General features: G+C 41.7%; 2 protein-coding genes across 2 annotated transcripts in view; both read right to left on the bottom strand.

The window, feature by feature from the left end:
- The window catches only part of rabgap1 (RAB GTPase activating protein 1), a 54,112-nt gene that overhangs the window by 6,284 nt on the left and 24,088 nt on the right, over nt 1-23,740 (bottom strand). The window contains 10 exon segments of the mRNA XM_031855866.1: nt 603-686; nt 1,802-1,906; nt 2,132-2,242; nt 3,475-3,567; nt 6,180-6,308; nt 6,528-6,569; nt 7,551-7,694; nt 7,996-8,121; nt 8,582-8,656; nt 10,325-10,438. Coding sequence (XP_031711726.1) covers nt 603-686; nt 1,802-1,906; nt 2,132-2,242; nt 3,475-3,567; nt 6,180-6,308; nt 6,528-6,569; nt 7,551-7,694; nt 7,996-8,121; nt 8,582-8,656; nt 10,325-10,438 — 1,023 coding nt within the window.
- LOC116388198 (probable G-protein coupled receptor 21) lies at nt 17,476-23,734 on the bottom strand. The gene has a single exon (XM_031855867.1). The coding sequence runs from the start codon at nt 20,527-20,529 to the stop codon at nt 19,297-19,299; it is 1,233 nt and encodes a 410-aa protein (XP_031711727.1). The 5' UTR covers nt 20,530-23,734; the 3' UTR covers nt 17,476-19,296.

The raw sequence follows: 23,740 nt of genomic DNA, 5'->3' as shown, positions 1-23,740 counted from the left end.
AGAGGATGAAAATCACCGTGAGAGGAATTTGGAGAAACAGGAAGTCAAAAATATGCTCACAGGCTCAGCCATCAAAGGCTCTGGGTTCAGCTTAAGGCCATTTCGTAAAATTAGATGTTTCTAGATGAATGACTGGAAACAGATTGCTCTTATATTATTTTGGAATATTTATGGATAGTCCTGCCACGGTAATGGCTCGATCAGAGCTTAGTTCTGTAAAGACAAGACAAGTAAGGGAAGATGAGAGGAAAAGAGATGCAAACATTTATTTAAATGTATTTACTTTCCATCATCTTCTCGGCATACACGTGTTACATACTGTCTGCATACTTATTAGGATATACTTATATAGATTTGTATAATTGTATATGCTTGGGCTGGTGGGAGAGGGAAGGTTAAGTGGATTGTAGAAGAGGTTGTGATGTTGGATCAAAAACAGAACATCACAAATAAAGTGTTCAAAAACAAGGAATCAAGAAGGTTCCGCCACGGTTTACAGTTTCACTTCTCTGAAATGTACTTGTGAGAAAGACACACTTCAGTAATATGATTTAAACAAGACTCACAGTACCGTACATGCTACACAGATTCACTATACATACCTGCTTATATTCTCCAATAATCGAGCCGTTCTTCTTTATCTCGGATTCAGACTTATCAAGCTCTCGTCTGCACATCTCCTTCAGCTGTGGGAAACAAGCAAACACACGTAGCGTTAGGCCGTTGTAGGGCAGAGAGGGCCCGAGGACAGAAGCCGGGTCAGAGGCCCCAGAGACCATGTGACTGCTGCTATGACAAGTGAAGAAGACAAGAGAAAGGAATTGGCAGACTTTGAGCTCAGGGGCGAAGTCACACCCTCAACACAACCTCTATTCAAGCACATAAATCATTCACAACTACACATTGGGAGGACAGCACTGAACACACATGGGAACAGAAGGCAGCAGGTCCGGCCTTCACCTCTGAGGGATTCTCCATTGAACTCAAGAAAATCGACACTGAAGATGAACGGACATTCTTTGACATTGGAGGTTTGACCCGGATGACAAAGGAAGCCCTTGGAGGTTGTAGTTTTTTTGTTTTCCTTCAGTCGTATTACATAGACAGAGGCCATACAATAACATGCAGACAGGGAAGAATGCCGTGGACAGATTACATGATAAAGTGGTTCGGAGACACACAGACCTGCTGCATGTGGAAAGGTGAATATACAGAGAGAGACAGAGATAAATACTTGTGCTTCACATTTGCTGTCCGTCTAAAGGGAATCTACTGGCTTATAGTTTGACTAACACGCAATATAAATCCAGCTTCACTACCTCTGCGTGCAGCAATGGAATGGTCAGTACTGCTACCTCCGAAAAAACATAAATTACAGCCTTGTTTTCAAAGAGCAGTATTATAAACTAAAAGATATGCCAACATGCAAAGAGTCCCATCACCCACAGAAAGAGACCGTATCAGTAAAATCAGCCATCGCGATGTTCGATTGGAGTAAGAACCTGCAGACTATTGGCTCCATCTTTAAGATAGTCTTTGATCATTCATAACCTGTCACATTAATATCGCATACGTCCTACTAGTCTCCATCTTGAGCCCAGGGACAGGCGAAGTAAGCGGTGCCATTTCACAACAGCTCTGCTCATTCTCTTCACCCGAGAATTTGTGTTGCAATAGTGCTGACACTTTCCTACCATCTGTAAGCCTGTGTGCCACACGGGATATTAAAGAAAAACATATATGCAGCTGACGTCTAAAATATAGACATCAGGCTGAGAAGTGTCTCGTTGCGGTCTCTGACCTGTGCAGATTCTTCTTCCAGTCGCCTCTTCTCGTCCTCAGAGTCCACCAGCTTCTGTTTGGTCAGCAGCAACTCTTTATTCAGGGCGTCTGCCTTCTCCTCAGCCTGACACACACAAACAGGACAAAATTAACCCACGAGGTCATTGAAAGTTACACTTTAGTGACACGATGCCTTACACACACTAATGTCATTTTGAGGTTGTGTAAATAAAGGTTATGCTACATTTATGTGTTTTTGTTGCACAAACACACTTGTGCCTGCAATCGTTCCTCATACAGAAGTGACAGCTCACACACACACACACACACACACACACACACGGCTTACGTTGTCGAGGTCTTTGCGCAGGGCTATCTTGCTGCTGACTAGTTCATGTGCCAGGTCGTCATTCTCCTGCTCCAAGCGCATGTTAGCCTCTTGCAGACGACGGTTCTCCCGCTGGAGCCGAGGGAGAGACGAGTAAAGGAGAAAGAGAGGACAACAAAGTAAAGATGATGAAACAAGAAAAAGGAGTGAGACACGAAAACATAGGAACGGAAACATGAAAGAGGAAGGAAAGTGAAAGTGAAGAGACGACAGAGCAGGGAAAATTAGTTAATCATGAAGAGTTTTGAAATGAATATGCAAGCATCTCTTCCTGGATCAGTGCCTCATTTTACAGAATGAGATGATGTTCCTGTAAAAGTTAACCGTGATCAGGTGACAGCATAATTATGAAGTCAGGTGTCTGTAATGTTTATGTGTGTGTGTTTGTCTTGCATAAGGACTTCCAAGCAAGTCTGTTATTGAAAATAGTGCACACATCCTCATTTCTGAGGACATTCTTTTCATTTAAATAGTCCAGCTCACTTTCATTCTGGAAATATAAGTCTCGTGTTTTCATAATAGAAGAAGTAAGTCCTTCTTAACGCTCTGATGTGCAGGATATATGCGCCTGAATAAAATGTAAACGAACAGGGAATTGCAATCTTAATTTGCTTAAACGTCTTAAAATGTTGAAAATATTGTAATCTCACTGATCCAACCTGACAGCTGTTAACTTTATCAAGTTGTGTATGGAAATCCTTATGAAGATCAAAAGTACAAACGTCTCAAGATACCTCGTTTGACATACAAAAATAAATGATATTGGTCTACGGTGTGTTTGAAGGAAGCAGTTCTTTAGAGCAAACAAAGCAGAGGTTCAGTCACTGTAATTGATGTGGTGGTGCTGGACACAACCGACCCGCTACCCTTGAAATGACTTTTGGCATGTACAGTTAATGGCTTTTTTGGTGCCATGTACTTTTTCTCTCCTAAACAAGGACTGTCAAGGTCTACAGTGTATAAAAAAAAAATATATATATATATATATATATTCTGTTAAATGGAATCTCTGGAGTCAGAATATGGTGGTGGTTTTAACTTTATGTATTTTTACAACATGCATTTCATTATCTACACCAAAGAGTGGATAATGTTGTGAATCGAATGGAATACTTACATTATAGTTACTTTATTAACTAAATACAAATTAAGACAACATTTGTTGCAAGGACAGGGGTATAAAGAATCCTAAACCATATCAGAGTTGCCGATATAGCTTAATAACTTAAGTTTCTGTTCATTTTATGGAGAAATTGTTGCTATGTTATTATGTACACAGGTGAATATGTTGTGCTTATGTCTACCTCGTATCTCTCGATGGGGGCCTCCTGTTGTTCCTGTTGCTCCCTCAAGGTGTGGTACTCCTTCTCAAATTTCTTCAGCTTTTTCTGGCTGATCTGTTGGGCAGCGAGAGCAGAAAAACAAACAATGTTTGGTACTCATCAACTATATAACAAACACACACACACACAAAGAATTACACTCATAATTGCAATTTTACCCATGATGACAAGAAAGAAATAAACTAGCCCGTTAGTAATTGGCTCGTGCACTAAAGGTGGCTGCCAGTGAAGAATCTTTACCATCTTTTGTAAACAAACACACAAGATTGATAAACTCGATTGGACTGAGAAGCCGTTTAGTTCAGTCCGGCATTTGAATAAGATGAAGATGAAGACTTAAGAGATTACAGGCCCAAGTCGCTGCTGTTGTTTCTGTATGTTGGGGTATCACTGTCCACACAGTCCTCAGGGACAGTATGGTTGCAAAACGAGCAGAGTCAAAGGAACTGCTAACGTGTTACTCGAGGCAGGTAAACCTAAAGTTCACACTGTTTATCGCCTTGTGAACTGAGAACAAATTTCAGTACCCAGAGTTCAGGTTCGGTGCTACACTTCAGATCGCCCAAGCCAGCTAAACAGTGTCTGATTCAAACACTAACGCTTGCAGTGACATTCATGCCTAAAGATGCCGTTTACACACACACACACACACACACACACACACACACACACACCAACTCATCAACAGGCCTTTCACTGCCCAGCTGCTGCCTTCCATTGAGCTTTCTTAAAAAGAAGAGAAAACTACCATACAACCAACACTATGTGCATGATTCTCAGCATTAGAGAGACTTGCTTGTCCATTCTGTGGCTTTTAAAGCATCTTGTTACAGCTGCAGCATCAATGCACCGTTGGTCTGTGCATGCATGCCTGCATGTGCATGTTTAGCGTTATACAACAGTATATCAAGGGATCGAAAATCCTCTTCAGCACTCGTCACCTAATGATGGTGGCAGAACTGGGACAGAACATGTTGTCCCGCTCTAAGTGTGCCTCTGCATGCGTGTACATGGGAGACAGACAAAAGGAAGAAAAAAGTACAAGAGGTCATCCGGGGGCAGGAGTCCGTGTCATTTCTCATTATTTTTGACAGACAGCTGGAACGACAGAAGTTACTACTTAGAAAAGCAATTAAGAACACAGAGCAGCCACGGCTCTCTCAAGCACAGTCATCATTTATAAAAGACATCAAATATTTCTCATCTTACTAGCGTATTGTTAAAAAATATATGCTTCCCCTTCATCTCTAGAGCTGTAACTGTGAACACAATACCTATGCATGCATGCTCATAATGAGCTATGACGTAGACACAAAGAGATGGAAACTAAAACACACAGGAAACAATGGGAAAGTCGAGCATTCATGACTTTCATTTGAATCCCAGGGCGATTTGCATTTATTAACTTTAGAATTCGAAAGGTTGGCAGACAAGAAGAGACAGTAGGTGTAACGACTACACGCTGAGAGGACGTTAATGACACTAGTTTGACCCCGAGTGTCTCCTGAATACATTTTCTGACCCGACTGTAGTTTCCAACTGTGTTTGCCGCATATTCGCTTCAAAATTATTCAAATAAGTATGACCTCTGACTACAATTACTAAGTAAAGTACTTTAAAGAGTTTTTCCTCTTCATGCCATCTACTAGAACTAACACAGGCACTCCCATTACTGTACGATGGTGTATCCATATCTCAACTAACTAACTGATTCCATAACTTTACAATTAGTTACACTTTTGGTTCCTCCTCTGGAGATGAGATCACTTTAAACTAGATTCTGCTTTTACAGTTTCGTGCTTATTCTACCATGAGGGTGATGAAGATGGGGAAGAAGGACCAGGATGTTTGACCTTAACCTCTGGCACATAAATAAAATATATTGAACACATGTAACCAATAGAGGTCTCCATCATTTTGTGCTTTTTAGCATCAAGGCGTGCATGGATACATCCCACGGTAGGCCATTCAAAGATAATAATCCAAAGTTTAAATCCTGTTTACCAGCTCCACCATTGTCGTACTCACTGAGGTCTAATGACTTCATGGAATTGTTTTATTTTGCCACATAATGTGCTGGAAATAACTTCTTAAAGCAGGAAATTGTAGGTCACTTTTGCACACATGCAGGCATTTCATTCAAACAGGTCCAATGCATCGCTGAAAACAAAAGCAGAACTAAGCGCGACTATGAGAACCAAATAGCTAAAAACTTTCCCCATGTGTGCTGATTTATATCTCTGCCCAAAGTTACTTTCAAAGTCAGGCCCTCTGAATTAAGCCAGTCTGTTCAAAACAGGTCAGGACACAGGTGTGTGTGTGTGTGTGTGTGTGTGTGTGTTTAAGACACAGACAGGAAGAAAGAGGTGTGATGGTGTGTGTGCTCATTGCATCTGTTAAACTTGATTTAAAGTTCAAAAGTGGCCCCTACTGGTAGATAAGTAGCACTGCTAAAGTTTTCGTTTTCACCACCGTTTGAGGTTTTCTGAATATCTTAAAGACCATTAGCTTAACCACATAATGGAGTTGCATATATTTCTATTCTTACTCAAAACTAAAATGAGGTTACTAACAACCCTTTGAATGCATTAAGACAGAGCTGAACCTGAAGTGTCAGAGGTTTGAACTGAGACTGTTTTCTATTCTTTGTTTTACTCTAAACTCACCTTAATGCTACAGGCCAGCTCCATCAGTTTCTTTGCGTTTTCCTCAGAGCGGTACCTCTTCGGAACCGGCACACGGAAGAATTTGAGTGCACCCTCGAAGTCCGTTTGGATCAGATCGTCTTTTGATGTCTGAGGAAAAGAAAGATGGTGGACACGTAAAGAAACCCATACACACAACCTGGAAGAGCCTGTTTGGTTGACACTTCTTTTTTTTTTGCAACATGAAGCAGCACAATCCTCACTGATTGACACACATTTCTGAACTAGTTATGATAAACAATTTTAAACCTTTCTGTTTCTACTCAGACATGTGGTTGCAAGTGGTGTTCTGTGTTTGGGCTACCTTACCTTTAGTAATGCCAAGGCCACATTGAAGATCACGCTGATGCCCTGAAAATAAAGACACATATTTCATGGCGTGTTAAGGAATTAGAGGAACTGTAAGTCCAAAGAAATACAAATAAAACATGGGTTTAACTATTTTAAAAAAGGAGTATGCGCACAAACGGTGCATACCACCTTATCTTAAAATATTATTTGCCAGCAATGGACACACAATACTCAAGAATAATAATAAAGGAACATTTCCAGCTTCGTTAAAATGAAAGAGAAATGTATAAACTACGACTACATTAAGTGTTGCAGTTGCTGCTAATACTTGCAGTGTCTCCTACTCTTCCTGGTGGATTTTTTTTTAGCAGTGCTGTCAGACTTCATCAGAAGTTGAAAAACTACAATCTTAACATCTCTCCACAGAGGTCTGGGATTTGGCTGACACTCCACTTTTCTTGGCTTGGACCACCATGCTGAAAGGTCACTCTTCCCCTTGGTCTGACGCTGTGTGTGATTTGAAGCAGCTTTTTTCCTTTCTGTAATCGGGTCTGTCCATCATCACAACAGCCTCCCAGGTCCTGCTGCTGTGATGCATCATTACAGAATCATGGGGGCCCTGCATTATTCAGCTGATTAATGGGGCTTGGTCTTCACTAGATGTAGAGCTTAACACTCAGGACAAAAAACTTTCTCTCATCAGACAAGAAATGATTTCCCCCCATGCTCTCACAGGCCTTCAAGTAGATGAACTTCTTTTATAGACTTTGGCCAAACAGCCAGCTCTTGGAAGAGTGTTCATTGTTCCAAACTTCATTATTATCTTAATTCCTGGAGGCTTTCAGTGCTTGAATTTGAACAAATCTGTAAACAGCTTCCAGCGACAGCGCATCAAAATAAACAGGCGGTACATGAGCTCCGCTTAGAGTCAGAGCAAAGGGTTCCTTAGAATACAGCTGTATTGTATTTAAAATACCATGTCATTGTTTACTGTATTACTGAATTTCAGCGGGGGAAGTTGTGTTGTGGGTTATTACCAACCTCACACAGTAGCAGATCAATGATATGGAAGACCATGTAAAGAGGGAACTTGGCTGTGAAGAGGGTGAGGAACCACTGAGAGGCATACATATGGGCCTCCAGACCCACATTCAGGAAATGGTTGTACAGGTCTGGGATATATTCCTGTTTAAGAGAGAGAGAGAAAGCAAAGGAGAGACAGAGGGGGAGAAAAGGAATAAAGAGACAGGAGCACAGAGAGGTAGGAGGAATGATGAGGAGGGAAGGAACAAGGAGAGAGGTAAATTAATAGATGTAATAAACACAAAAACCAAAAAAAAGCAAAGTGGCACTTGTCAGAAATTAGACCAACTGTACGCAAACTAACATCTTTTCAGCCTGATTATGAGTGAACACAGTGAGATCGACCACTGCTTTGGTGTCCATTCAGAAAAAAACTTCAGATCAGCAAATGAAACACGCATACCTGCATGAGCCTCTCAAGTTGGAAGAACTTGCAATGCAGGTCTTCAAAGTTCTGCTTGAAAAGGTCCCGGAGCCCGTAATCAAACATGATCTTGACCAGCACACTGAACGCTTGCTCCTCTGGCATCTGAGGAAGACGACACAGAGGTTTAGTAATTAGTGCCTCCACAGGTTTCAGGTGAGGCTAATACAACACTACCTGAGTGTGTTATATAACTCCTTATGATGTCGCTTTACATATCTCCCTCTGTCCATCAGCTTATAAAAGACACTGACAGTGTCTGTCCACTAGGTGGCAGTGTTGGCATGTTACAGGGAAGCCTCTCCAGCTTGGCAAATTACCATGAACACATTATATGATATTTATTAAAAAATATATATGTCAGTGGCCAACAGATACCAGCTCACATCTGCAATCTTCCTCAAACTGTTTCGGTGCAGTAACAGTACATCGTGATATCATATCCTACACTGAATATACTACAGACAAGTCTCTAAGCCAATCCCTCCGGCACTGCAGAATATCAAAAATATACAGATGTCAAAAGAAAAGAAAACAGTTGGACCCTGCTGATGGGTGAACTCACGTGCAGCAGCAGCACAGCAGCCAGGAAGGATTGTCCCTGGCAGTAGCCGATCTCCTCATCGTAAACAGAGTAAGCCTGAAGGCGAGGACAAAGGCAAACGGGCACGCAGTTAGTAAATCAGTTTCATGGTGAATTCAAAAATTGATGCGGGTAATTAAATGATGATGAGATCTTATTTTTATTTTTTATTATGGGGTCCAGCGAGTGAATAATAACTTTGTTTTTGCCACTGCAGCCTGTTGCTGATGATCCAATCCAAGATTTTTACATGTACATTAAACAATATTTATCATTTCAACACAGAATCAAATGATGAAATATATTGTGAAAGAGAGAAGAGCAGCTGAAGTAGAAAACCAAAATATTTTTCCTTAGGAGTTGGCAAACCGGCCCAGGGCAAGATCAGTGTCCGTAAATACTGAACTTATGCCTGACAGGAGGTAAGAAATATGGCTTAAGCTACGCTGGAAGCTTAACACGGCTTTAAATAAACCGAAGAAAATTAAACAGTTGAGAAATTACACACACCCACCATCATCATATCAGTCAAATATATAATGTATGAAGCTTTTTTAACTCACAGCAGACTTGTTGGGCTACAGAGCTCCTGAATTATATTGCACAAGCTGTTTAGAGTGATACCTTGTTGTTTTTATTCCCTTCTTGAACATCTAAAGTCTGTGACGTTTTTTTTTTTTGGCAGTAAAACACGACATACACGAGGGAAGCATCTGGAGTGAGGGACGGAGAAAAAGAAAAAAATGACCATGAGATAAAGTTGTGAAAAAGACGCAAGGAAAGGGAAGAGGAAGAGAGAGATGTTGGTGCTGAGGAAATGGAGTATGAAGGGAGGGAGCGAGGGACAGTTTGGAAAAGGGGCTGTAGTGGCCTACTGAGCTACAAATAATGAGTGCAAGTCAAACAGACAGTGTGGATCAATCGACACACAGAGGAAAGGGAGGGCCCGCTGAATTATTCAAACGCACTGAGGAGGCAATTGTCTGGGAAACAGATGGATGCCCTCACCTGAGTTATACATAATGAATAACAGCAGTGACCAAACTACAGCCATGTTCATGTGGGATTATGGAACTATAGGTCGAAAATGTGCATGTGTCCCAGCTGTAAAGACAGCAGCGGGACTTCACCATCACGCCGGTGTGTGAGAGTCAGCTGTGCAGCAGGAGTCATTATATTAGAGTGGTGTGTGTGTGTGTGTGTGTGTGTGTGCGCGCGCACACGTTCGTTCGATTAGAAACTGTATTTCGAGACAGGCAGTGGCTGTTTGTGAACTCGCTGAACCACCCAGAAACAGAGCAACTGTTCAGTTAATTACTAAGCAGTTCCCTTTAGCGCAGACATCTTTCACTACTGCGCTGAAAACTTTGTTACGTGACCAACTGTAAAGCCAGTCCTTTACACAGTAAATATGCTGCACACCAGGGGAACATGTGATTCTCTTTCACATGCAGAATGCTAGAATTGGTTCGAGCAAAGAACACCAGTGCCAACAAAAAGAACAATTGTTGGTGATAATGAGGTTGTAAATATTTACAACAAACCCCCAAGAAGATAGAAGTTATACGGTATTAATTAATCCGTTCTTCACTTTGAAGAATGGAATTCTTGGAATGGTAAGAATTCACATTTGCTTTATCCACTCATCCATTTTTCTCCAAAAATGCCCTCTGTTGACTTTAAAACTGTAATCTAAACACCCTCTTGCATGGGTGTGTGTCCCACCTTGCAGATCTTGTAGAGGGAGTCTTGTCCATCTCCTCCGGTGTCTTTGAAGTAGTCATGAGCCGGGAATGTCCTGTTAATGTCCCTGGTAATGGCACTGTCCTGAGGAGACTCCTAATAAAGAGACAAAGGAGGAGGGGGGGGGGGGGGGGGACAAAAAGGTCACAGTGAATGAAAAGAAGTGGTGTGTCACTCAGAGGGAGAGGGAGATTCAGTCACTTAAGATCCACAAGGAGATTTATTAGACAACCACCAGCAGCGGTCATGTGGTGGCAACACACTGCTGAGATTTACAGTATAGGTCAAGATGAATTACTGGCAGCACAGAGTGTTCTCTTCTACAGAACAAACTGTACGCATCTCCCTGTATCTTGTCTATTTGTAATCAATTTGAAACTTGATAAGAGATTCTTATGTTGCAAACGCTTACCTACGCTAACAATAGTTACTAACACAGTTCTGACAAACTGTAACAAAACAACAGGAAAGGAAATGTGACCGAAGACATCGTGTAGCACGACATGATTTGCAATCAGTGCCGAGAACTTCAGAACGATATCAACAAGGAGGTCGTGTGATAAAAACAAAAACACTGTTCTGTAAAACAGCAGGCCGATAAGAGGGTGTTCGGCCTCCATCGTCACACCGTCTACCAACACCACAATCAAATGTTACAGACCATCAGCACTATAACAACAAAGGTCATGGCTGTACTCTGTCCCGCAAAAAAATGGGTGCGATTCGTATTTGGGCTGAGTGGTGCGACGGGCTGGAACAAGAACAAGTGTCTACAACTATGCTTCCAGCTTTGTGAGACAGCAATATTTTAAGCTAACATGCTAATGCTAAGCAAGTATTGTCGCTTGTTGTCACTAAACACAAAGTACAGGTGAGCATGACGGGTATGGCATTAGTTTTGAAGGTACAGAATAAATAACTAGACATATTAACGTTTTGACCCGATAATTTGGCGATAGAGTAAAGTCTGAATTATTATTACAATTCACCCTGAAAGGAACATAATGTTTTAACAAAATTACATGATAATCCACCCAGTAATGGTTGAGATATACAGCACACACACACGGACACATACACACACACGTAACTACTCTACTAACAAAGATTAATCACCCCTCATTTCATTATTGATGCTCTGCGTATTTGGAACAAAAAGCCTCTAAATAAGTAATGTTACTCCAAGACACCCTGGGCATTACATGACGACTCAAATACACATTTTAAGATATCTTCACAGTACTTGGTGGTAAAGTGGCTCTGAAGTGGACACCGCATGTTGTTTAATACAAAGATGGGGCATTCATTAAACTTTGAATCAGAAATCCGTTTTGTTCTTCTTTGTTTAGCCTGGTGCTGTGACCGTGCTCTCTACCGTCAGTGAATAATGAGACAGTCAGCAAAGGCAAAGAAAGGTTTCCTGTAACGGGTGTAGTTAGGACCCAGGAGCAGTACGACAACACCAGGACTGGTATGATTTGAGTTCTTTATTTGTAACACACGACAGGCAGAAGATTCTCTGGAAGAATCCGACAAGTTTCTCGTGGTCAAGGACAGAAGGGCTGAGTAAGTTACCAGGACAGAGGAAAGGCGAGGCAGTCTGGGACAGGCAGGGTCGGCAACAGGGAATCAGTCCATGGGTGAGTGCGGGAAAGTTGAGCATGAATGCAAAGAACGATCTGGCAGTGAGTGTGTCTGAGGCAGGGGTTTAAATAGTGAAGAGGCAGAGTGAGCAGGTGAGAGTGATGAGCTGAAGAGGTGAGTGTGACTGGCAGGTGCACTGAATGAACTAATTAGGTGAGTGAAAGGTGGATAGAAGTGACAGAGCTGTGACATTTCCATTCGTCAGCGGTGAGTAACAATAATGCCTCGCCAAGTTCATGAGAAAGGAGCACATTAATGTGATACTCCATTGATCAATGTAGGGAAATGTTCCACTACACATTGGGATGTTAAAAAGTACTCCTTTGAGTTTTTCAGCATCCTGTGCCTTGCTCAATGGCACTTTTGCAGGATTACCATCAATTCCTCTCGGGGTGCAAAATCCCAACTAAGAAACCCATCCTACACCATGGCCCACATGGATGCAAGTTAAAACAGAAATCCCTGAATTTAAATACATTTTTTGTTTGTGTTTTTTTTTTTTTTTTTTTTTTAAATCTCTTGTTCTCTTTGTAGCTAATTATACCTTATTGTTCTCTCTGTTACTGCACCCATCATGTCCTTCCCTCTCTTTCTTTCAAAGGGTTCTATTCCAGCTTCCACAGGAGGAGGAAAGTCAAACCAAAATAATATAAGTAGAAGAAGAAATGCAGGAAGAAAAGAATAGTAAAACAAAGTGAGGTAATGGGGATCAGAGACCGACAACAGGGGGCTACTCCACAACTTCCACCACACCCTGTACGTCATAGTTACTGTGTGTGTGTGTGTGTGTGTGCACAGCCAGCTAAACTAGATGCTTAGGGAAATTTCAGTAGTGATGATTATGAGTGTAACAGTTCCTCTGTTATATGGTTGGTGTTTATTACTATGTTATTATATTACACCCAAATGGGGAGTCCTGCAACACACTCTGTATAATTCTAATTTACAAACTGGTCTTTGTCATATATTACTGTAAACTGAGTGTCTCAACAAAACCACACATTTGAAGACATCACCTCGGGCTCTGGGAAGTAGCGAGAGGCATTTTTGTACCATATTTTGACATTTCATAGACCACATGATTAATCGATTATTCCAAAAAAAAAAAAAACACAGGCACCCTAGAAATCTTGATCTTGAAATTGGTATTGATGCAATTTTAGAGCACAGGGACAGAGCTTCTGCTACCAGTGTGAAGGGCCCATTAAACTGGGCTGCAGTCTCTCAGTGAATGATAAGGATCCATGTTTATACAAGCACCACTTAGCCATACTTATCTGGAGTGCTGAGAGCATGTACAAAGACCTCTGACATAACGGCCAATTAGCTTCCTTTCTGTCCGTCTATTCAGTTAAAGTGAGGATTGGAATGAGGGTAGCGTGAGAGGGGACAGAAAACATATCCAGTGTCTCATGATTGTGGACAAAGTGTGAGAGCAAGTTCAAGCAATTAAGAGAGAGAGAGAGAAGAGACAGATAATGCTAAGAATAGTGTATCTCTGTGGAAATGTATAAAGAAGACAGTGAAAGGTGATGACATAAATAGTGGCGTAGCTTTAATTGACACTTGAGCACTTTAATCCATATTTATAATCTGCAACAAGAATATGGCTGCTTTACAAAGAGCAGTGCCTGTGGTCAGCTTGGGTAGTATAGAGATTGAATAGCATAAGAGATAGCATTAAGACTGGAAGCAGCCTGCAAAATACGTTCTCAAACAAAGTGTAAAAACACTAAGTTGTGGTTTTACGGGGAGTTACGTGCTGTTAAAACTGGAGTGATTTCCAGGAGTGTCGACTGGCTGCCTTGTAACCTCACAGTGATGACAATTCTGCAGCTGGAAGTCACTGGGATCTGCTTATTGGGGCGCTTTAAAGGTGCTGGAAAGACATGCGTTTGAAGTTAACATAACTGGGCTAGCTTTCCCCCGGCCGTTATGCTATGCTAGGGCAATCGCTCTATCTCCATACGAGTTACTTTCAGCAAGGCTTCACACACACTTGTTTAATGAAACACTGTAAAGGAATATGTCGTAAGGTTAAGTTGAAAACTGTGAGAAGAATGTTGATAAAACCATACGAGACTGAATGTTTACTGCAGAGGAGACATTTTATGCTGGGACGCAGACCTTTTTTTGAAAAGTTACAAGCCATGAGTCTAAACAAGTACCCGCTATTTTCGTTCAACAGCAACTATGGTGACAGATATGAAACCAACTGCAACAGTTAATTTTGTCCAAACTGTCCTAACGAACACTACAGTATGAATGTGTCGACGCACTGTCTACGGTCAGTGACACTGTAGGGAAATCAAAGAGCATCTTTAAACTGAATGGAACGTATTATATTATAAACATATAGTAAAAACTGTTCACTGGGGGCAGAGGTACAGTGTGTGTGTGTGTCTGTGTCTGTGTGTGTGTGTGTGTGCGCGTGTCTAAAGCTAGGAATAAAGTACCGGAGTAGGGCTTCCGTGGGAAGGCTGAGTAGCTAGCCTTCTATTGTTTATGTCCCTGATTTTCTCTGACTCAACACAAAGGCTGACATGTCATTCTGTTATTCTTTCTCTGCTCCTAAAGGACTCTGCTGAGATGCCAAGAGAACACAGGGTGATACTTATCAAGCCTGATACAAACCTCGCTACCCAACACAAAACAACCCTGAGAGCTATACTTTCAATATATTACTGGATTCAGATTTCATTTATAGAAGAAACAGTGAATGTGACATTAACTTTAATGCTTAGTAGAGCCTTGACAGCTGCTTTCATCGCTAACAATTGAGATGTTTACTTCCTTTATTAACAAAGCAAATAATAATAGTTTAAATCTGTAATTTCTTTACAATAATGTGTAATGGACACAGCACGTGTTTAAGCTACCCGTAGCGCTGTTTCCTCACCTTGGCGTCATCCATCATTAAATCTTAATCGTCTGTCTCATGCCCTACTTTTTGTGCACTGGTAAGCAGCTTCGGCAGAAGGAGAGCAGGGACAATATGCATCTGATGAGGATGGAGACGACAGAGAGGAACGTACTTTAGTGGTGAATACTTAAAGACGTTTCACCTGCGAGAGGGTAAAGAAACTGATGATAAAAGAAATGGTGTCCACCATGCCTGTGTTCGTTGCGAGGCAATTAGCACAAGGAAGTTTAAATACATTGAGATAACATTACATTTATTTGCACAGTACAGATACACAACATGTACACGTTTTAATACCATATAGGTGTTTCACCTACAAAGCATCGTGTAATGAAATAAAGAAATTCACAGACTCACTTTCATGACAGCAATATCAAACATGTTTGGCCTTTTGCATTACCCAAACATTCTCCAACTATAAAAGCACACATCTTACAAAAACCTTATCCCAAACTCAACACCCATGACGCATGAAATATGACGTAGTTTGTCCGGATCTGTACAGTAATAGCTTCATTTTTCTCAATCTGAATTTTACAGATGCCCCATTGTTGACTGTGAGCAATTTCCAGCATTCATTGTGTACAAAAATCACACGCAGAGATAAATTCCTTCCTCTTTTGGGACGTTTCCTCAATAAGGTTTTGTAACAGTGTTACTCAGAACAGATTATTGTCATGAATTGGTCATGAATTGGCCATTAGTGGGAGTCTGGTGTGGTGTGTGTGTTAAAGTGCACTACAAGAGTGAGGCTGTACTGCCCATTCAGCATACCGTCTACTCTAAGATACAAGAGCCAACCAATATTCAGTTGGCGTAAAATGCTTTTGTATTGTTTTTTTCTTTTTGGACAGAGAATGTTCAAGATAAAAATGTGTGCCTCAAAATCTGTTTTGTAGGTTATTTTAAATAAGGTGTTCTGTATCTGAATAAAATCAAGATACAGTTTCTACAAACTTAATATTTACATTGATCCACATGTACAGTAGAATACATACGGACTATGCTTGCTCCCGGGACAGATTCACATCTGGGTAGCCCCAGTTCTAAAAGTAGCGATGCAACTAAAGCCGTTTGCCAACCACACACAATGCCAGAGGACGAAGAGGAAGACGAAGCAGCAGCCACCTTCTAATGTTTCAGGACAACTCGTAAAAGGGCTTAAAATGAAATAAAATGACTCTGGAAACACAAAAAAAAAAGTCATTAAGGAAGCTAGGAACCATTGATATTGTATTTATATTTTACCTGAAAAACCCTATCTGCAGACAGCCTTCCAGTGTTTAACTCATTTTAAATGACAGGAGACTGTATTTAACCGACAGATAGATTTCTAAACCAGCCGGTGTCCACATTCCCTTGCTCTTTCTAATCCTACCCAACATGGCGCCGCACCTCGACACAACCACCACCAGAGTGGTATTCCCTTGAGAACATCTTTTCATCTTTCCTCAAATTCAAAAGTTATCTATTTACCCAAATCGCAAAAGTCAGTAGAGAGAGCTTAACAGAAAATGGTCAAGTAAAATAAAATGCATCCTTCATCGAGACTCCTTTCAATAGAGAAGCATGCTACTAAATCTAATTAAGAGTTCACAACTATGTCATTTTACAAAGATAAAAATTTCTGTAGCAACACGCAGACATTCAATTCGCCATTTCTGGACATGCCGTTTCTGTAAACGTCATTTCTGAACAAAAGACGGTACAAATAGGAACAATGCTTCACAGATAACAGCCAGCCTGTATAAATACGACATGTGAATCTACCACCACTGTACTTCATACTCGCATGCACTCACAAAAATACAGTATACTCGAGGGGAGTGATGTGCAGCTAACAAAGCAATGAAAATCTGTTAGCGCCCTCGCTGGAACACCGTAAACAGTCAAAATCCTAACATACCCAGACACACACGAACAAATAAATTAGAAGGCAAAAAAATAACAGTTTCGAGTAATATTTTTTAGTGAGGCTGAATTTTCTTAATGACAAACAAATGGGGCTCAGGTTATCATGTACTGAGTGTGGAATCAAGGCTGGCTAACGTACGTATCCAGTCTGTGCCGTTCCCTCTAAAAAGTCGTGGGTCTATGAATGAAGAAATGTGAGGAAAATACTCTCCCCCAACACGTCATGTTCATTTGTATATCAAGGCAACAATATATCACTATATGCTGAGAAACAGCCATATTCATGCAACACAAGGCATCCCCTGTGCCAATACAGTGGACCTACACAAACTCTGTGGAAAACGCATTTGCATTTTACTAAATCACCTGGTATTAGATATTTTTGTTTAACTTTCTTTAAGTTAGACGATCTGCACCGAAATAAACGGTGACGTGGTTCAAAATAGTGACAATATTTCACAATTTCTGAGTGGAGTGCAGTATGCACACTTGGATTCATTTCAGCTTATTATTGGTCTGATAAATGTGTATTAAATATCAAGTTAAGAGTGAAAAGAACCCACAAAACTACTCATGGGGACAAGTGGACGGACTACAACACATGCTTGCACAAAGACGCTGACGTACACGCGCGCACGCGCACACACACACACACACACACACACACACCTGAACCTCGGGGAGTTGAGGGCTCAGTCTTCTTCCTGGTGCTGTAAAGAGGTCAGAGTTTAACCAGAGGTTAGCCTGCTGGCAGCAGAGGGAATGGGCTATGTGTCTGCTCTGTTTACATTTGATCCATAGGTGTTGGTGTGTGTGTGTACACACACAAGTCCCCTAATACAGGCACAATAATGCCGTCACAGCCCAATACACCTGGAGCACTGCCCAGTCGTTTTGGCTGAGTGCAGCTGAGAAGCTTCTAAAAAGAAATTCAAATTGAACAGAACAGAGCAGCCAGATTAGTTTTTATTGTTCAGTCCGTGCGAACGTGTGAGTCAAAACAAAGTGTTTCTTCTTCTTCTAGAACTTCTTCTGCTTGGAATATGCTCCCCACCACATCAGACAGACTGAAAGATTTTCTTTCAGAAAGTCACTAAAACAAAAATGGATGACTCATATAGATGTTATTTTGGTTTGTTTTAGAATCCTTTTGATAGGTTTTACTATATTGTATTAGTGACTATTTTGTTTTTGTTTCCATTGTAGGCCACCATTGTTTATTGTTCCATACGCAGAGCGGTTATCTCCTGATACTTACATTTGGTTTGTTTTGTCTTTTCTTGTTTTAGTGACAGTTTGATTTAAAATTGATTTATATTGTTATTGATTGTTTTGTGGACTACCAGGAAGACAAGCGACCTCTTTGTGGAAGCTAATGGGGATCCAAAAAAAGAATACATACAGCATAAAGTACGCCTAGATTTTAACACGGTAATTATTCGCAAGAATATGTAATTATGAAATCTTCACAATTGCATGTTTAAGACCGCTCAACCAATTAACAAAGACAAGGGGTCAGGATCACAGTTCAAGGGTCATTTTTCTAAGAGTTTAACATTTTTCTTTGATCAAAGCCTTAAAAAAATAAAAAACAGTCCAATGATGTACCAACAATCAGTGTAAAATAAGCGAACAAATACATCCTTTCTTAGACTCGCTTTACCTTGGGTAGTTATGAAATACATTTAGTTATATAATCAAAACAACAAAAGTGCAATGAAACTGACAAGATTTGAAAAATTGATTGAAAGATAAATTCGATGAAACTACCGTTTGCTTTTTGTTCAGTTAACAGACGTACAACCGAGATGGGCAGCATCAACATAGAGGCACAACAAATACACAATACACAAACACACTGCTGCATCACTTTAAGTATTCAGATACTGAGATGGGTAAGAGAAAGTCAAAACACATTTAAAGAACTCTCTATTGGCAGTTCACCTCAGCGTCACATTACTTAAAAAAACAGCAGTCAACGTTCGTTCCGTTTGCAACCATCCTGATTATCTGGCAACAAAAGGTCGCATTGTTCAACTCACAGCTTTTCACAACACTTTTCTTGCAACGTTTTGTTGTTTTGGCAAAATAAGTTATAAATCTCAGAAAACTTTAGGATGCAAATGTTCTACCTCAAACGAGTTCATTTCTCAGACACCTTTTTCTGCTCCTTTCCAACAAGTAAGTATTCTGAGTTTTCTTGACCATTTTTAAAAACACCTTGCATGGCTATTTGTGCCTTTTCTCCTTCAGCGCTTTGCTCTCGACTCCTTTCCTCTGTCTTTGCCAGCTGTGGAGTGTGCAGAGAGGACGCCTGTGTAACCTCCAAATGCGACAGAGACAGCAGTGGCAGATCAACGGCTCCTTCCACCTCTTTCCAGCACATTTAAGCTTCAAAAGAGGCACTCACATCAGGCATCTTTTAACCAGTTCAAATGCTAATTTGGCACGAGGGTTTCCTCTCTTGTGTGCTCTACACGTGACATGTTGTGCCGATTCCTATTTCCCCATGACCGAATCCATACCCAGTTCCTCCACATCCTTTTTCGACAGAACCAACGAACGCCTTCTTGGTGCTCCTAACCCCAAAGCCACTACTGCCACTGCGCTGCAAACAGAAGGAGCAGAGGCGTTTGAGGCCCTTCCTGAAGGCAGAATTGGAGAGACTGTAGATGAGACAGTTACAGAAGCTGTTGCTGATGGCGAGCCATGTGGTGAAAAATGAGACGGCAGGGTGGTGGTAGATCCCACCGCTCTCCAACAGAAAGTAGACGATGTAGGGCAACCAGAGGATGTAAAACACGCTGGTGATGCGGAACAGTACCATAGCGTATCGCTTGTCTGGGTAGGTTGACGTGGGCTGCTGATACTGTGTTTGGGATTTTTGTGGTTGGGACAAGTGGGACAACTGCCCTTGCTCTACTGCACTGCCGTCCTTGACGGCCAATCCCACCGTCGATCCCGGGCCCTGCAGCTGTTGGGGCCGGTAACGTGCGTGGCGCTCGCTGATCTCCCGGGTGTGCTGTCTGCAGATCTTGAAGATGTTGCCGTAGGTGAAGCAAACCGTGAGGGCAGCCGGGGCGTAGAGCAGCGCGACTATGAAGGTCGTGAAAGCCGGACTGGTCCTCCACTCGACCGCGCACCACTCCACCACATCCCCGTGGTAGCCAGGTTTCCCCCAACCGAGAAACGACGGGAGAAACACCAGAGCGGAGTACAGCCATATCAGAACGATGCAGCATCGCACTCGACAAGGTGTCACCAGGGAGGCGTAAGTCAGAGGCCGCATGATGGCAATGTAGCGGTCTACGCTCACGCACGCCAACGACACCATTGAAACCGATTTCAAAACGGACACCATGTACCCGAACACCTGGCAGGTGAGTTTGGGGTCGAGACCCTGGAGGTGATGGAGGAGGGACAGCGAGGGGAACAGGCAGCTGACCCCCACCAGCAGATCAGCGTACGCCATAGTCTGGATGAAAGCACTGGTGGTGTGCTGGCTGAGCAAGGGGGCGCAGTGAAACACAAAAATCACCACCAGGTTACCAGAAATAATGAGAACAGTGAGAAGACATATGATGGAGACTTCAAGGAGGCAGGTGGTGAAAATTTGGGAATAGCCTATCGCAAGTAGGCAGAAGGGAGCGGATATGTTTGACGGGTCAGCGGAGCTCTGGTTCAGTGGATCCAGGGAGGAATTCATCGTCTTGGGCTGGAATATGTGTCTCGGGGGCCCTTCGAGGGTACGGGGATCCGAAGAACCCACTATTTTGACAGGCAACTGGCTGGTTCTGAAAGGAGCTGTGTGGTTTCAGTCCAAACAAAAAGCTCCATGCTTCGGTTCCATGATGAGCCGGCTGCCATCTGCCATTTCAAATGCAGGAGGGATGGAAAGGACAGAGAAAGGTGAGAAGCCCCCCAGGGTTTGTCGTCGGAGCGGGCAGTTGTGGTTTTACGAATATACAATAAATATACAAAACCACCAGCGTAAAAACAGACAAAACACACAAAAAGAAATGTTTGTATTCCTTCTCGTCTTTCCGGTTAAGCAAACTTCCCAGCTGAAGAAATACAAAATAAAAAGAATGAAATGTGACTTTGTTTAAAGGAATTCCAGTCCAATCTATGCTTGAAATGCCTCCGCTCCCTATAAAGTCAAGGATGTCTTCAACATCTGCTGCAGCTGCTGAAAGCACAGACTGAAGCTCTCTTTTATCTCTCTATAGTCCACAGAGTCACAGCTTCCAGGAAAAAGACATTACTGTGTAATGTGCCGTGTACATGAAGGAGACATTAAGCGTAATATCCCCTTTTTTATTCTGCCCGTCCTGCTTCTCTCTCCAGCTTCTTCTTCTTCTTGTTTCTTGCCTCTTTTCACTCTATGTCCACTTGCTCTTGTCTCAGTTTTCTGTCTGGTCCTTCGCAGTAAGATCACAGTGGACTGCCGTGAGCCGAGAGGATGAAGGCGGTGCGCAGGGTGACTGATATTTAAAACACGTACACACACACACACACACACACACACACACATACAATCACACCTCAGCTGTTGTTTCTATCCAGAGGAGCAGCAACTATGTCTGAACTGGATATGAGGTAGGCAGGCATACCGATGCTGGGAGAAACCCCCCGTGTTCATTTATCCTCCTTTGCTGTCTCTCCCTCTGCCTCTCTCTCTACAGAAACAGTGTCACTGAGGCCCCTCCCCTTCCCTGTGGCTCCAACCAATGATAAACTGTCAGGGCACAAGGCTTGCCTCCTTCCCCCACCCTCTCACCCCTTCCTGTTTCATTTATTTATTGTTTAATGGCAGTGTTTCTCATAATCACCCCAAGATTCAAACACTCTTTCACACTGTTCAAATTAGTAACATTCAGTGTTCGGGGCTCTTTTGACCGTCGACATCTCCACAGCCTCTCACCTCTTAGGGCATGTTGAGCTGTAAGAATGGACATTGTCTTTCTACAGTGCAGAAAAGTTATTGTATTTGCTTGCAGGAAGACAAAAACTGCATGCCTGGGTGCAGTTTACAGGAACTATTTCTATTATTAGTCTAATTGTAAACCAAGGACATACAGTACAAGGCAGCGGGTCCCCCTATAGCACTGTGTCTTGTGACTCCTTTACATACAGTATTCGCTTAATGCTGCACAAAGGTTATATAAGCTCTTATGTGTGCGAGTTTAAATTCTGCTTCTCTAAATAAAAAGCACAGAGACGGACTGTTAAAAGTCTTGTTATTTAAAAGAAAGAATCCATTAAGATGACCGTGTTACATTTTCTCTACTTGTTTGTTAAGGAAGCCATAACTGCATTTTCACTGGCTCCGAGTTCTTTTCAGGCTGGTACTCTATTGTACTTTGATCACAATTAATGTGTTAAATACATTTTAATTACTTTACTAATTTTCACATTTGTAAACTATTATTAATAAACAGCAGCCACATGAAAGCTTAAGAGACGGATTTAAATACATGAAAGCAAAGCGCAAGTAATTGAATTTGCGCACACAGCCTGTGTGTAATTACCAGCTGATTCACTAACACATCAAGTAATTATGCTATTAGTAACCGGGACTGCCTTCTAGGTGCAAACTGCAAGTGAAGGAGACATGGAAAGCTGCGATTCAATGTTTCAGCGAGTTCAGAGATGAAATGTAAAGAGGTGGAGATGCTAAAATTATTAATTTCCAAGGCCACTTTAAGTCCAACTGGGAAATGCTTTGCTTAAAAATATATCGGTTTGAACGGATTGAACGGATATACAGCAGGAAGAACCGCTGTAAAAAGGAAGCAATGAAAATAAATAAAACAATGTGCAATATAAATATGCTTATAGTGCGCTAGTCTAATTAAAGTTTAATGAACTCACAACAGCAACAAAGAGGGTTTATTATTAATACTTGAAAAAAAAAAAACATTCCATGCAATATGCCTTAAATACGTTACAACATCACACTCAAAAGTAAGCACATGCTCACACACAGTACTCAGTACTCGTACCTTTTACAATGTAAACCTATAACAATGGTGCTTACGTAATGTATCATTACACAAATGGCCTGCTTTCCCCCCCAAGGGTCTTTTCAGATATTTAAGTGGGTTTTAGTTGTTTCCTGCTTAACTATGCAACTCCATGTGTCTCTGCAAGGGCAAGATACACCGAGAGAGAGAGAGAGAGAGAGAGAGAGAGAGAGAGAGAGAGAGAAGCTACAACTGTATGGACACTTGTATAATAACACATATTTAGTACCAAGTGGCAACAACTTGTATTCTGAGAAGTAGTTAGTACCTAATGGTTGTAATAGAGCCAATGTACTACTGTATATGTAAGCAAAGTACAAGCAAGATCCAAACATTGTCAGATTGTATTATTACTTTTCATTTCACATGAAATTTGAACAGTAACTTTGCCAATGTTGTGTGTGCGTGTGTGCGCTCCTGATTGTGAATGCATCAGCAGATGCTGTGCCTCCACTTAGCAGTCAGCTATACCGAGGTAGCGTGACCTCTCCAGGCGTCTTTTAATCTTCCTCACGGGCAACATCAACTGAAAGATGTTTTCTTGCAGGGCTTTAAAGGACTCGGTTGAACTCTTTTTCCTTCAATTTTCTTAACCAGGTTATCCCTAACTAGTGTCCCTCCGTGTCCCTCAGCTGACTGTGCTAGAATAATCACCAACTCCGTTATTTTTAGATTATATGATGTGCCGATTCCATTTAATTACTCAGAATCATAGACACTTCAGTGGGCAGTAATCACCATCCTATGTAGTGCCGCTACATCCTCGTCCTAATGAGGATGTAGCGGCACTACATCCGAAGAAGAGTGTGTCTCAGGGAGGGCAATTTGGTGTAGCGTGGACACACACACACACACACACACACACACACACACACACACACACACACACAC

The sequence above is a fragment of the Anarrhichthys ocellatus genome, unplaced genomic scaffold (genome assembly GCF_004355925.1).
Source record: "Anarrhichthys ocellatus isolate YVR2014 unplaced genomic scaffold, GSC_Weel_1.0 scaffold16, whole genome shotgun sequence".
Lineage (NCBI taxonomy): Eukaryota > Metazoa > Chordata > Actinopteri > Perciformes > Anarhichadidae > Anarrhichthys > Anarrhichthys ocellatus.
Note: the sequence above shows the minus strand (reverse complement) of the source record. Positions and strands in the feature narration are given on the sequence as shown.

Coding starts and splice junctions, on each gene's coding strand:
- LOC116388198 (XM_031855867.1), bottom strand. CDS start 20,529: ATGAATTCCTCCCTGGATCCACTGAACCAGAGCTCCGCTGACCCGTCA.